The sequence below is a fragment of the Siphateles boraxobius genome, unplaced genomic scaffold, assembly GCF_051911475.1.
Source record: "Siphateles boraxobius isolate OS27281-9 unplaced genomic scaffold, OSU_SipBor_1 118, whole genome shotgun sequence".
Classification (NCBI taxonomy): Eukaryota; Metazoa; Chordata; class Actinopteri; order Cypriniformes; family Leuciscidae; genus Siphateles; species Siphateles boraxobius.
Genome location: NW_027508720.1, coordinates 2699661 through 2715736, shown reverse-complemented (window position 1 = coordinate 2715736; position 16076 = coordinate 2699661). Strand labels below are relative to the sequence as shown.

Below are 16076 nucleotides of genomic sequence, written 5' to 3'. Positions count from 1 at the left end.
GTGATTTACAGCTTTTTTTGCACTTCGAATGAGTGCACTTCTGCCGCACTAGGCGAAAAACAATTGTGCTGCCCCTCTATTTGCAACGTACCAGCAACAACACACAAAGACCAATATGCCATATAGTCTGCATATAACGCAAAACCAGCAACACCACACAAAGACCAATATGCCATATACATATCACGCAAAACCAGCAACAACACACAAAGACCAATATGCCATATACATATAACGCAAAACCAGCAACAACACACAAAGACCAATAAGCCATAGGCCTACATATAACGCAAATAGTGCGTAACGCTCGTGTGCCCAAAATGTCAACAATATTAAAGTTTATGCAGGAGGCAAATGCCTGCTGGCATTTTTCTTTAAGCAGTCATGACAGGAATTTTCCAAATAATCACATTTCACCTCCTCAAATTACTGTTGCAAATCTCTTTACACCACTTTCTTATGTGCGTATACACACACAAATGAAATGTCCGCAAGCACATTATATCATCAGCAGGTACAGCATCTTAAATAACGACTAAAGAGCAAATGAAGCTTAACTTACATTTCAGAAACGCGCACGGCCTGGCCTTCATCGCAGCAAAGGTCTTAACTGCATCCTCTATTTCGATTCTCTGTGCCAGTTCATGTTCTATGGAGATTGTTGCCAGTCCATTAACTCTGTTCCCTGTTCACAAAGCAATCGGGACGTCACATATGAAACAGCCAGCCACCGCTGTCAGCGAGCCGAGCCGCTGTATTCAAGCACTGAGGGCGCGCGCGCCGCGCCCATACCTCCGGTTCAGTTTCCCGAGCCCACGAAGTGCGGCGAAAACATTTTCGGTGTAACTGCCAGACGGTTCAGCTCGTCTGCGACAATCTTTGCGGCATCCATCTTCATTGAATTTTGATATCAGATAGAGCCGGCCAAAGCACAGCATAATAAGTAGCCATGCGGGGAGGGCGGGGGCAAAAGCGCCGGGTTATTAAGTATGGAAATACACACAGACAATGACATGCCACGCCCCTACTGCATGCTAGAATCTCCGAAAACAAGCCGATTTCAACCTCAAAATGTAAGCTTTTAAATATACCAATACTGCTATCTCAAACATGGAGAGGCTTCTTCGTGATTTCAATTAACAGATTCTTCAAAAAATTGAAATTCACCAATTTTGAAAAAAAAACTCTTTCTCATTTTGCTCGAAAGTTGTGCTGCCGACTTGTGTCCCTGGTTTCTGTGACGGGTCACACATATATATATATATATATATATATATATATATATATATACAGCTAAAATTATATATATATATACATATATATATATATATATATATATATATATATATATACACACCCACAGGTGCTGGTCATATAATTGGAATATCATCAAAAAGTTGATTTATTTCAGTAATTCCATTAAAAAGGTGAAATTTGGATATTATATTCATTCATTACACACAGACTGATATATTTCAGGTGTTCATTCCTTTTAATTTTGATGATTATAACTGACAACTAATGAAAACCCCAATATCAGTATCTCAGAAAATTAGAATATTGTGTGTAGCATCCCTTGGATCCAAAAATAGAGTCTCGACTGATGCATAAGGTGTCCTTTATTTAGTTCGCCAAACCAGCATGACAATCATGACATGACAACCATGCCATGCTCGTAATTGCTTAAATCACCTTTCTTTCCCATTCTGACATTCAGTTTGGAGTTCAGGAGATTGTCTTGACCAGGACCACACCCCTAAATGCATTGAAGCAACTGCCATGTGATTGGTTGATTAGATAATTGCATTAATGAGAAATTGAACAGGTGTTCTTAATAATCCTTTAGGTGAGTGTATCTGTCCTTATCATTGACTGTAAAATACAATAACAAAACAAAGTTGACAATCTAGACAGAAATACATTTAAAATACGTTTGATTTATCCTGTTTTGGTTCTATTTTCAAAAATAACTGGAAATTAATGTCATCCATTTTAAGTCTTGTTTGTGTGACTCAAAAAGTCTATTGTTAATTTGCAAGTCATAAGAAACAAAACTTAAACTAGCAGGAACATACAGAATCTGTTTCTTTCCAAAGGTCAACACTGCATGCTATACTAGTCAAAGTAACAGAGATAGTGGACTATAGCAGAATAAAAACTTAAGAATGGTGATAAAATTTGTATTATCATTTTTACATGTAAGCAATATTAATATGAGGTATGAGCTTGCTAATGTCTCATTCAGTCTTGGCTGATTGAAATAGCATGAAAACTGTCCAAAGACATGAATATATATCACTACAGCTGTAACAACTGATCCAGTTTGTGACAGCACAAATCACAGAAATACAACTTAAAGTTATTTTTTCACCCTCACCTTCTGGACAACATGTTACAGAAGTACAGATAATGTCAACATGAAATGTAATACTGTATATTTGAATAAGTACATTTGTAATTATTGTTCCTAATCTTATTGTTCATGATTATATAAAGTATAAATTGTTAAATGATTAACAAATTAGAAATGTTGTCCATATATTTTGCTCCTCTGAAGCAAGTTACCTAAAGTGTCAAAAAAATCCTCCCTATAAACATCATATTAACAGATACAAGACAAAAATAACTTCCTCATATATGATATCAGACGATTTTTATTTTTCATGAGGGGAAAAATAAAATGGACAGAGCATTTTAGAAGAAACAACATGGTAATATCCATCCATCTTTGTCATATGTAGAGTAGTGGGTAGACAGCGACAGTTAAATTATACTGTATTTTAATTCCAAAACCATTTTTTATTCTATTTAACTCATAATATATCATAAGATATCAGTAACCTAAAAGGTATTTAAACATTTTAGAAATACTTTCTTGATGTGGATTAATTTACAACTGCTCAGTATATATGTGCAGGAACCCTTAGACCTAATAGGACAACAAATTTATGATAATTTGTAGTGTAAAAAAATAACAAAACTAGAAACAAAAACAAATATAAAAGTACAGAAACTTTGCAGAACATATTCACTATTAGCTATACAGCATTATTACATACCATTAAATTTAATGGTTGCACTTTATTTTACAGTACGTGTACTTACACTGTAGTAACCTAAGAAAGTACTGGTATAATGTAACTACATGGGTTAAGGTTAGGTTTAGGGTTAATACCTAGTTATTTCCCAGTTATTGTAATAACTAAAATTAGTACATAGTATGTACATGGGAAACAGGACTGTAAAAAAAGTGCTACCGATTTAATAAATGGCAATATGTTACATGTCCAGTAATCATGTACACTCAACACTTATTCCTATATAGTTTCAGTAGGTTTATTTATATCAAAGATGCTTGTTTGTTGTACCAGTACTGCCAAATGACAAACATAGTGATGAAACTCACTGAGAGAAAGACAATATACATCCCAAAAAGCAAGCGGTCAATGACTTGACCCAAATGTACCCACTCATCTGCGCTCTCATCAGTTTTAAAATGTTTATCGATCTGCTGACGGATGGAAAGTAACTCGTGGCTTATCTTCCTCAGTTCCTGATGAGTAGGAGTTGTGTTGTGGACCGCTTCGCTCTGAGGGGTGTCAACTACAGGATCACAGCGTTTGGTCTCAGTTCTGTGCTCTACAGGTACAAGAGAATAACAATGTAACAATCTATGAGCCAATGGCTAAAGGGAAACTATTATGCAAAATTCACTTTTACATGGTGTTTGAGCATAAATGTGTCGGCAGTGTGTACACAACCACCTTATAATGGTAAAAAATGGTAATTAAAAAAAAAAAATTCCAATAAATCATAAATAGTGTCTAATAAACATTAAATAAAATAAACATTTTTGCCCAATGTGACATCACAATGAAACTGGCCCCGCCCACGAAGGGACACAGTACGCCATTTTTATCTCCTCGCTAGAGCAGTGGAAACACAAGAATCTTAATCATGTAGCTGAGACAATATAAGTGTTATGTTGTTTGCTTTATCAATAAACACAGAACGTGACTTTTCAGAATTGATCTTTCATTCACAGAACTTTTCCAATTGCTTTTCAATGTAAATGCGCTAGACGGATGTGTTTGACCATTGCACTCGCGTCTCGCATCTTTTACAGCGGATCACACAGGAATTGGCACTCTAAAACCACAGCTCTCAAGTTAATAGAAGTTTAACTTTTAAAAAACACATCTCACACCTTGAATTTTCTACTGCCCGCATCTCGCGTTTTTAGACGAAAAGACAATTTGTGTGAGAATGGCCCCGAATGGGAGAAAAAACCCAAGGTACGTCTAGCTTATGTTTGCATAGAAAAAAATGCAAAAATGCGTTCTGTTGAAATGGTCTCATGCTGTTTCTTCTGTTTTGTTGTTGTCTGGAGTATCCGAGGCATTAGATGTAAAGGCTCCGCCCTCTTCTGGAAAGGGGAGGGGAGCAGCAGCTCATTTGCATTTAAAGATACACACACGAAAACAGCGTGTTTTTTCTTCCACCCAAAAATGGGGCCTGGTATTGTAAATTATCTGTGGGGTGTTTTGAGTTGAAAAGTCACAGGCACATTCTGGGGAGTCCTGAGACTTATAATACATCTTGTAAAAAGGGGCATAATTGATCCCATTTAAACACTTTATTTAGACTATTCTATACCAAAAACCTTAGATATACAAAGACGGGGCACTTAATTTTGTACTTCTATTATTTATGAATGGGAGAAAATGCAACGGCAATATGGCGGAATACGTCCAGAATTTTAAATAAAAGAGCCAATAGGTGATTGGAAGCTCCGGTTGCTACAGTGTTTTGGGACTCGCATTTAGGACTGCTTTTTTAATGCTATTTTGAGCATAAGAAACGTCTCGGTTACGTATGTAACCCTATGTCCCTATGTAACGTTATGTCCAGTGACGACGAAATGGGGGTTTCACTTAGAAAGCCTATCAACTTTGAGTATTACAAAACGAGCCAATGGCAAAGAAATGCTATGGGTCTGCGGAATTCGCATGGTGCGACTTCGCCCCACCTCGTGGGTATAAAAGGAGGACGCCGGCAACATGCAGATATGTTTCTTTGCTGAGGAGCCAAGACTGAACTTGGTACAGCGGAAGTGGCAGGAAGACGTAACGTCTCCGTTCCCTGTTCAGGGAACGAGTGTTACATGGTCTTCCCTGGTTAAATGAATCTGTTCTGAAACTGATGAAAGAACGAGATCATTCCTTGAAGTTGGCTGTAAAATCAGGATTTAATAGGCATCTCTTTAAGAAATAGAGTAGTGAAAGAAATAAGAGGATCTAAAGCTGACTTTTTCATTACTGCTTGGAATAGTGCATGGGGAAATTCTAAAATAACCTGGCATTTTATCAAAAAACAGACAGGTGATTCCAACAAAAATAAGACAAAACAAATGCAAATTGAATTAAATGGAGACATTTTAACAGAACCCAAGGTAATAGCCGATGCTTTAAACAACTATTTTATTGAATCTGTAGCAGAAGTCTCTACGAATTTTACAGTAAAACAAAAAAAAATAATACTCAGTATCTGCAACACAGTCTTTCTTCATAACAAATATTACTGAGGCCAAAGTCATTGACATAATTAAAACCTTAAAACCATCTAAAGCCAGGGATGTATTTGGAATGGACACGAAAATGGTTAAAGATTTAGGATCCGCTCTGGCTACCCCCATTGCTTCTATTATTAATCTTTCTATTTCCAGTGGTCACTTTCCAAAGGCCTGAAAATCGGCTATTGTTACGCCAGTTTATAAATCTGGTGTTTCTAACTCTTTGAATAACTTTCGACCAATAAGAATTCTTCCGCCCATTTCCAAAATTGCAGAAAAATGGGTAGCTGATCAGACTGTCCAGCATTTAAACGGTAGCTCTCCCTCTTTTCACGTCATGCAGTTTGGTTTTAGATCTAAGCACTCCACTGAAACGGCTACGTGCTTGTTTATAAAGAAAATAAAATCTTCTCTTGACAAGGGTGGAGTAGTAGGGGCTGTATTCTTAGACCTCAGGAAAGCTTTCGATAAAGTAAACCACCCTGTTCTACTTACCAAGCTCTTACAATTTATTTTTTTCTCGTGGCACTGTTAGCTGGTTTGAATCATACTTGCATAATCATACACAATCTGTATTAATTAACAACAGCAAGTCTGAGTCTCTTAGGCTAACCACTGGGGTTCCTCAGGGCTCAACATTAGGCCCCCTTTTAATTAGCCTATATATCAATGACTTGCCTACTGTTTGTTCTGAAGTTGAATGTTTGATGTATGCAGACGATACTGTTCTATTTGTTCATGGTCGCTCTAAAGACATTGTTGCAGATAAACTCACTAAAGCAATGACTTTTGTTACCTCCTGGTTACAGGAGAACTGCCTGCAGTTAAATATTTCGAAAACTGTAGGTATGTATTTCAGTAAAACCAATAGAGCTTCATTTAATACTGACATAATAGTTGCTGGAGAAAAACTACAAATTGTAAATCAATACAAATATCTTGGGTTAGTAATAGATTCACACCTCTCCTTTAAAGCCCATCTTGAAAAATTATGTACAAAAAATCAAGTTTAATCTTGCAAATTTCCGCTCAATCCGAAATGAAATGTCAACCGAAGCTACGATAATTCTGCTGCTTGGGCCGGGCAGGAGGGGAGGTAGCCGCAGGAGGGCGTCCTCGGCGGCGAACAGACTGAGGATTCTGCACCGGCAGCTGGGTGGATGCAGCAGCGGGCCGTCGGGGCAGAATATGTTTGATAGCCTCAGCCTGTTTCTGGGCGGCCGAGAACTGTTGGTAAAAGTCCTCAACTGCACTGCCGAAGAAGCCGGCCTGGGATACGGGGGTGTCAAGCAGCCGAGACTGCTCGGCATGCCTTGTGGAGTGAAGAAAAGCTCTTGGCTCCAAAGCGAAAACATATCTGCTTGTTCCCGGCGTCCTCCTTTTATACCCACGAGGTGGGGCAGAGTTGCGCCATGCAAATTCCGCAGACCCATGGCATTTCTTTGCCATTGGCTCATTTTGTAATACTCGAAGTTGATAAGCTTTTAAGCGAAACCCCCATTCCGTTGTCACTCGGTGTAACTTTAGATCTGTGTGACTACGAAAGGGAACAACATTTATGAGACAGTTCATGTAAGAGTTTATTGCTGATTTGAAATATGTTATTTAAATGCGAGTTCGGCAAGCAGTTTTTGAGATTTCAGGATTCCCCCATTCAAATAGATAGGACTTGGTCTTGTATTCCCGAAATAGCTGCCAGGAGGCATTACAAATATGAGTGCCGAGGTTTCTTGTGTAATTTTGTGTGGCTCAATCAGACAATGGTGGACAGAGTTAGTGTAAACAGCATCTATTGTACCAACAAGGTGGGCTATTTGCACTTGGTGTAAATAGACACTCCGGAAACTATTTACGCTTGATGAACATAATTATTACATAGCTCACTGAATACTTGATTCTGATTGGCCAATCGTGGCATTCAATCATTCATGGCAATGCTGATCAGGCTGCTCATTTTTATATAGAAATGCAGTCTTTGTTGCAGTATTAAATTTTTCACATCCAGGATAATATATATTCAGCGATTTATTATCGCAAATTATAATAGGTGAATCAGGACCCCAATAGGAGTGAAAATATTGCATAGTCTTGCATTGTAAGACTCACCTTCAGGATCCCAGTTTTGGTCACTGGGTTTCTTGCTTAAAAAAACAAGTTTTGCAAGGTAGTTCAGGAAAAGCACCTTGGCCCATCGAGGTAACGGTCCATAGTCACTGGAGCCACACTGAATATTTATGATAAGAATTGTCTCCAGAAGACTGGCCACCATCAATGCCAAGCAGAGAGAGAAAAATGCATCTGGAAAGTGATTGATTATAAAAGAGAGATGATGCAATGTCTTATAAATCAACTAAACTTTGACAATATAAATGCCGGCTGGCAAGAGAGGAAAAATGTGCTTTGAAGTACTCTGGGAAATGAGGAAATGAGCCGAAATGAGGTCCGAGTTGTACTCTGAAGAGTGACAAGACAATAGCCGCGTTTCCACTGTCGGGCCAGGGCTAACAGCGAGCCGAGCCGGGCCAGTGGCCTCGGGCCTCAAGCACCGGGCTTGCCTATCCACTGCCGGGCCAGTAGCCCCTTAACACGCCTTCCTGGATCAAACGTCATACAACCCAACCCATTTCAGCGGGTATTATGCATTTATTTATTTTTTAAGTATCGGAAGATAGCATGTATATTAACTCACCGGCCGTGGCTGCCATAATGTCCCGACTTGTCTCGCCACGTGACACACCGTCCATCAAGTCAAACCATGGAAAGTTCCTTCTCTGGGCTCCGCTTTGTCCATTGTGCATTTTAATCGCCTTGTACTGCGCCCGCAACTTTTTTATTTTTCCCGAACCTGAAGCATTGCTGGCTGAATGCTTAGCTTAGCAAGTTCAGCAACAATGTATTTTATAACATCCTCGTTTCTGCACATGCCGTAAAATTGACGTTGTACCTTTTCTTCTGCCCAAATGCTCAGAAGAGCTTTGGTATCTTTGACAGACCAGTACAGGCGATTCTCCATTTCGAGCAGTGATTATTTTGCGCAATATAAAAAATGAAATGTGCATCTTGCCGCAGACCGTAACTTTCCCTAACACTGATAAACTCCGCCTTTTACCTTGAGCACGCCTCTAGCCCGAGCTGGCCCGCTTTGGCCCAAGGTATTCGACGGGCCAGAAATCCTGGCCGTTGGCCCCGAGTGAGCCCCAATCAAGCCCCGATCAAGCCCCGGAAGTGACAGTGGAAACGTGACTGGCCCTGGCACGCACTAGCATTGCTCGGCCATGGCCCGGCAGTGGAAAAGCGGCTATTTTGTCACTTAACTTGAGTATTGTTCTTTCAAAGCAGCCAGAATAAGTACTTGACTCTGAAAGCTTTTCACATGCTTAGTTATGAAAAAGTGTAACACAACAATAAAAAGCTCCTATACAAACTTATGAGAGGTAAGGTGTTTCCTGTGACGGGCAGCAGGTCATTCATTAGCAGCAGGAACACAGTGTAACCCAAGATGAGCGTCATTTTGAAGGAAGATCGATCCACATTCTGAGGTGGTAGAAGAAAGCTGAATAGATCTACAGTAATGAGGAAACAGCTGGGAATCAGGAGGTTCACCACGTATAGCGTTGCCCGACGCCTGAGGACAATCTAATGAAGGACAAAAGTAATTTAACCAATTTCATTTAGAATGCAGAGTCATTCAATTAAAATTGACAAATTTGACAACTTAAGCAAACACACTGATATCCTATTTTGGTTACACTTTAGTTTAAGGTGACGTAGTTACATTGCACTTACTCAAATAAGTGCTGAGTAATTTTAATTAACTACATGTACTTACTATAGAGTTACAGTTAGGGTTAGCTGTAATTATACATAATTTACTGTTATTAATATAGAAAGTACATGTAGTAAAGTTTAACTACGTCACCTTAAAATAAAGTGTTACCCTCATTTAAGCTTATTATTATTCAACTTCAGAGAGCAAATGTCATGAGAGTATGTTGGTTTTTGATCAACTTTATTTTCTTGTTTAATTTGATTTTAATTGTGATAGAATTGTAATACATAGTAAGTAAGTCTGTCCCGTGAGATATTCATTTCCTGGGGAGGTATGGCATGTTTTTGAGCAAGCATTTCGACCAGCTCCCACTCTCCTTTAGTTTTCATCACTCCAAGAGAATATTCTAATGATTTCACCACTGGTCGAGCAATGGACAACTGAACATCCAGAACTGCAGAGAAGACCAAACAAATGAGAGTTAATGGGGTCACACAAAGGTAGTACTGTAAAAGTGATAATTTACTCTTCAGTCAAGCCAACTTACTGGTGTGTTGGTATGAATTAAAGGTGAATGAGCAGTTCTGAATATCGAATGGAAAGGTGTAGATGTCCAGGTTACAGGAACTGATGACATGCATTGGAAAATCATCCATTACCTTACCAGTATTTTTGATATAGAGGTAATATGTGTCTGGGACTTTATTTTCATCAATGCTTCAAAGTAAAAAGAGGTATATGTTAGGGATGGATGTTAAGTTATTTTTTTTATCCATTCAAAGCTTTAATAAAAATAAAAATCAGTCTCAAGTCACAAAAAAAAATCTAGCACCTAGAGGGCTGACAACATTTTATAAGATGTGTGATAAGACAGAATTCAGAAAAACAGATAGCCTACTTCAGAACTCACAATTCATTGATGACAATATCGGGCCTCCACAGTTGTTTTCTTGGAATTGAAATTGTATCTGTTCCACATTCAACAGGATCCCAACTCAAACCTTCAATATCCCACAGCTTCAAAACACAAAGTATCAGTATTATGCAGTTTGGATAATGCCGTTTTCTTTTTAATCTGTCAAATGCTATTATTGATGTTTGCAGCTCAATATTTGACTGGAAGGCTAAAACTGGCGGGTATTTTCGTCTGTTACGGCTTGTTAGATGTAGCATTCTGTCTGATTTGAATCAGATACAGAGATAAAGTAGTGCGTAAGATTACATTTATTTAAATTAATGAATTATAGCATTTGTATGAATTAATTATCTATGTAACCCATTCGTTATTGAGAAATATAATGTAGCGATTCAGTAGCGAAGCTATTTTATTACTAAAAGTCGCGAGTAACCATCCTGATCACATGAAATGCATCTCTAAAGCACGTATTGTATTTATCGTGTAATTTATACCCGGAAATTTGTTTTTACATGCGTATGATACTAACTTTATGGCGTGTAATACGCTGCTACCCCACACCACTAATCCTACCCAAGCGTATAATACGCACGTATCCCACACCACTAATCCTACCCAAGCATATAATACGCACGTACCCCACACCACTAATTCTACCCAAGCATATAATACACACGTACCCTACCCCACTAATCCTACCCAAGCATATAATACGCACGTGACGTATCCCACACCACTAATCCTACCCAAGCGTATAATACGCACATACCCCACACCTCTAATTCTACCCAAGCGTATAATACACACGTACCCTACCCCACTTATCCTACCCAAGCATATAATACGCACGTATCCCACACCACTAATCCTACCCAAGCATATAATAAGCACGTACCCCACACCACTAATTCTACCCAAGCGTATAATACACACGTACCCTACCCCACTAATCCCACCCAAGTGTATAATACGCACATATCCCACACCACTAATTCTACCCAAGCGTATAATACACACGTACCCTACCCCACTAATCCTACCCAAGCATATAATACACACGTATCCCACACCACTAATCCTACCCAAGCGTATAATAAGCACGTACCCCACACCACTAATTCTACCCAAGCGTATAATACACACGTGCCCTACCCCACTAATCCTACCCAAGTGTATAATACGCACGTATCCCACACCACTAATCCTACCCAAGCGTATAATACGCACATACCCCACACCACTAATTCTACCCAAGCGTATAATACACACGTACCCTACCCCACTTATCCTACCCAAGCATATAATACACACGTACCCTACCCCACTAATCCTACCCAAGTGTATAATACGCACGTATCCCACACCACTAATCCTACCCAAGCGTATAATACCCACAAACCCCACACCACTAATCCTACCCAAGCGTATAATACACACGTACCCTACCCCACTAATCCTACCCAAGTGTATAATATGCACGTACCCCACTCCACTAATCCTACCCAAGCGTATAATACGCACGTACCCCACTCCACTAATCCTACCCAAGCGTATAATACGCACGTACCCCACACTACTAATCCCACACTAGAATGTCTTTAGGGCAGCATGAAAATAAAGTGTTACCAGTATTAATTTTAATTTATCAAAAAAAAAAATCTGAACTAACCAGCCTTACATTTTTCTGTTTGTATTGCTCTTATTTGTAAGTTGTTATGATGGAACCATCTGCTAAATTAATTAGTTTGATTTTTTTTTAAAGTTAATAAAGTAAATCAGACTTGTTAAAAGAGGCCAATAAAACTTACCAAATTCAACCAGAGGTATGTCTTAAGTTTCTGTGCTTTTTCATCCTGAAAGAGAATTTTTTTATTTTTTTATTCATGATTACCAATAAGCAATTGCTATTCATAAACAGGGATGTGTTTCCCGAAAGCATTATTAGCCAACTATGGTCGCAAATTCTGTCGTTATCAGCATAGTTCAATGAGTTGGTGTTTCCCGAAAACATAGTTCCAACGAACATTCGCAAACAGCATCGCAAAGTTATGTGGTTGAAACAACAGCTCTCGACCTGTGATTAGAAGAATAGTTTCTTGTTTTTATGACGTGGACTCCATAAATCCTTATCTTGAGCAAAATAAGCAAGCTGACATTCAGAACAATCTGTATCTTTCATTTAAAATACATACAAATGTCATTAGCGTCCATTAGTTTTAAAGAGTGCACATGTGCGAACGTGCTCTAGTACGCAAGAACGAGCCTATGATTGAATCTGGAGCAAAATATGGATCCATGTCCGTAATTTATAGCAAAACATCTAGCATTAATTAGATCTCAAACAGATTAATTAAAATAATCTATGAAGTTGTGTCTTTAAATACTACAAATACTACATGTTTTTTTAAGGTATTGTTTTATATTTAAAAAAAAAATTCCTATACTGAATTATTTAAAGACCCTGTATAGATGTGTCTGGAGTGCTGGAAATGTTCAGGTCACAACAACGCTGATAGCCTCTTGGCTGCAAATGGTTGAGCACCATTTCTAATGTAATGAATAGTGATTTTGTGTGGCCATTCTTGCGAATGGCTGGAATCATCAGAACTTACAACATCTAAAATTCCATACAGCGTGAAGGCCAAGCTGATGTTTGTGGGAGTTCTTAAGTTAATAACTGGCCTAATTTCAGTTTTGTCAAAGATGTTCTTCTTCAGGGCTGTTAGGAGAGCATCTGAGGTGGGTTCGGAGCAGTTAATAGTCTCTGCGGATTGTATTAGTAGAGCTGGAAGAATAAAATTGCAAATTAAATATTAAAAGGCCTGTCTGTTGTATGGTCAGCTTTTGTTTAATGGGAACCCCGCACATGAAATACAGAAAACCATGTATGTTGTGGCCACAAATTACCAATCTGTTCCCACGACTTACTAATTGTCACCATAATTCGACGACGAGTCGTTGTTCTGGATCGGGGTGAACTTTCACCATCCCGTTGACCTCCCAGACACCACCGGTCTGAACTGGAAAGAAGCCACCATCCATTGTCGGGAGATCATCCGTCCCCGATCCAGAACCCAGCCAAGAGACCCCCGCAGATGTTGAGGGACCACCCCCCACGAAAGTGAGCCAGAGCTCGAGGACTAAGGGACAGAGTTCACCATCGCACCGGAAGTAGAGCCCCCGAGCGAGTCTGACCAGGGGTGTGAGCCCGCGACATCAACGGATGAGGGAGCATGAACCAAGGATTGGCCGATAAACTTCAGTGAGGAACTGTCGACTCTCACCCTTGGCCACTCGGTATTGTAATGTGCAAATTTCTTTAACGTTTGTGGAAGTTACCCTACTCACTATCGTTATGTCCAGTCTCCTGTCACTTCCGTCACCCCAGAGCTTAGCCAGTCCTCCAGCCCCACCGCTACTGGCAGTTTGCTGTCCATGCTATGTCCTAAAGTTGAAGGCCCTGAAGATGGCCTGCCAGGACGTCGAGCAGCAGGTCGAGCAACCATCAGCAGCGCGGGTAGTCGAGGATCCTCCGGCCTCGGACGCCCTCGTTCCATCTCAGCACGTCGACCTGTCGGCTCCACCCTGACTCCTCCGACCTTTGGCTCCTCCAAAAACTCTCATCCATGTTACTCCACTGGGTTCCCACATCCCTCCGGCTCCTCCTTGGTCGGTCATTGCTCTGTCTACTCCACGGACTTGTGGATCTTCTTGCAGCATCTTCAGCATCGCCCCTGTCCTCGATCTCATCAACGCCGCCACTGTCCTCGAATTCTCTGTCTCCATCTGTGATACACGTCGCCCGAGACGTCGCCTGGGTCTCCTTCACCAGCGATGTCTCTCGGCTCCTGTGGTCCTCCGTCTGCGCCTGTGGATCCACAGGCCTTGTCTCCCCCACCTCCCCCAACTGTTGTCAGCAACTACACCACCTTGGCTCCTCCTTCCCTCGACTCCGCCGTGGGCTCTCTGCCTGGAGCTCTGGGTCTGTCCCATCAGGCTGCTCCTTTTCGTATTTTCTTTCGCCTTTGTCACCATTGGCTTTTGGCTTGCTTAGTTGGGGACATTTAATTAATATTATTATTATTAATATTATTAATTATTATTATTGATCTGCCTGCATTGACACCATCATATGAGAACTGCACTCAACTCTGGACGATGACATCACGGTTTTCTCCAGAGCGGCTATATATATAAATAAACTAAATTAATACATTTTTTACAACAAAAATTAAACATCACTGAGCTTACATAAGCTGGACTGTGACACTATTTTCTTCTGGAAATAAACTTTGTTGCATTATTTTCCTGATGTCTTTGTAAAGCTGCTTTGAAACAATCTGTATTGTTAAAATTGCTATAGAAATAAAGGTGACTTGACTCGACTTGACTCCCATCTTCGCCGCAGGAATCTCGTCGTCCCACCATCACCATCCCATCACCTGGTCGTCCTGTCATCACCAGCCCTTCGCCACATCCTTTCACCAGACCTTCGCCACGTCCTCGCCCTCCTCCTCGACACCCCGCACCTTTTTTACTTACTCTTTCCCTCATTTTAAGTAAATTGTGCGCATGATATAATAATGAATTCCCTTGATTTACTTAATCATGGCCACATGTAATAATGTGTTCCCTTGTTTTATTTCAATCAAATTTAGGAAACACATTAGTTCAACGTGGCTATGATTTACCAAAACCGAAGAAATAAATTAATAAATTGTGGGAATGAATTCTTAATTCGTGTCCACAATTTACTAAATCGAGATAATTCATTATTTTGTCTGCATGTCATGTGCAGGGCTTTGCATCATTTAACAATTTAAAATATTCCTAACATTATTATTACAAATAAAACAATAGAGGGTTACACTTTATTTTAAGGTGTCACTGTTACAGGGTAATTATATATTTAAGTACTGAGTAATAATAATTGACTACATGTACTTACTATAGGATCAGGGTTAGGAATAGGGGTTGGTTTAGGGTTAGTTGCATGTTATTATTATGCATCATTTATAGTTATTACTACAGTAACTACATGTAACAAGGACACTGTAAAAAAAAAGTGTTGCCCAAAAGAGTCATGAGTCAATTTACAATATACTACTGTAATACTAAATGCAAACACACAAAAGATTGTTAGTTGTTGATTGTTGGTTTTACATAGAGTCTATGAACTTTGTATTGAAATTTGAACTGAAATTTCTTCTTACACAGCATGATGATACAGCAGTTAATGAGCTGTAATTGTAGAGGACTGGCTGTGAATCCAGCAGCCTGTAATGATAGTATTAAGAGACACTGCAATGTACACTTTAATAAACTTGTAAATCATTACAACAACCCTAAAGAATGCTATAAACTTTAACTTACATCTATTGCATTAATGTTTCATGACTGTCTTACCTGTGGTCTTGCCATCAGTTGAAGAATAAGAAGGCAGATTACAGAAAGAATGTTATAAAATATATTTAAGCTTTTATCTCACAGTTCATGATCACTGCAAGTATTGAAATGAACCATCAGACAAAACTATATCTACTCCAAAAAAGATTTGTTTAGGTAAAATAAAGTATTTTACCACAATATTTTCATTTATTTTATAATCCCAGGATACAAAAACAACAACATGCAAAGCACAACATGTGTGATGTAAAACCCACAGTAAAAAAATATTGTGGTTTGGTTTTTGTGGTTGCACGCTTTTTTACATTGGCCTACAAGAGTACAATGAATTTGTATAGTCAGTAAATATTAAAGATTAAGACTTTGTAAAGAATATTAGTCCATCAATAAAGAGCAAAATTCAACAGTAATGA

General features: G+C 39.3%; 1 protein-coding gene across 1 annotated transcript; it reads right to left on the bottom strand.

Annotated features, from left to right (window-relative positions):
- Positions 1 to 2636: 2636 nt before the first annotated feature.
- LOC143710753 (5-hydroxytryptamine receptor 3C-like) lies at positions 2637 to 15796 on the bottom strand. Its single transcript, XM_077201885.1, has 10 exons — positions 15664 to 15796; positions 15471 to 15534; positions 12870 to 13042; positions 12066 to 12110; positions 10252 to 10358; positions 9889 to 10058; positions 9629 to 9795; positions 8998 to 9208; positions 7679 to 7870; positions 2637 to 3639 (listed from the first exon to the last, which is right to left on the bottom strand). Exons 1-10 carry the CDS (start codon positions 15676 to 15678, stop codon positions 3341 to 3343), a joined length of 1443 nt encoding a protein of 480 aa, XP_077058000.1. The 5' UTR covers positions 15679 to 15796; the 3' UTR covers positions 2637 to 3340.
- Positions 15797 to 16076: the final 280 nt, after the last annotated feature.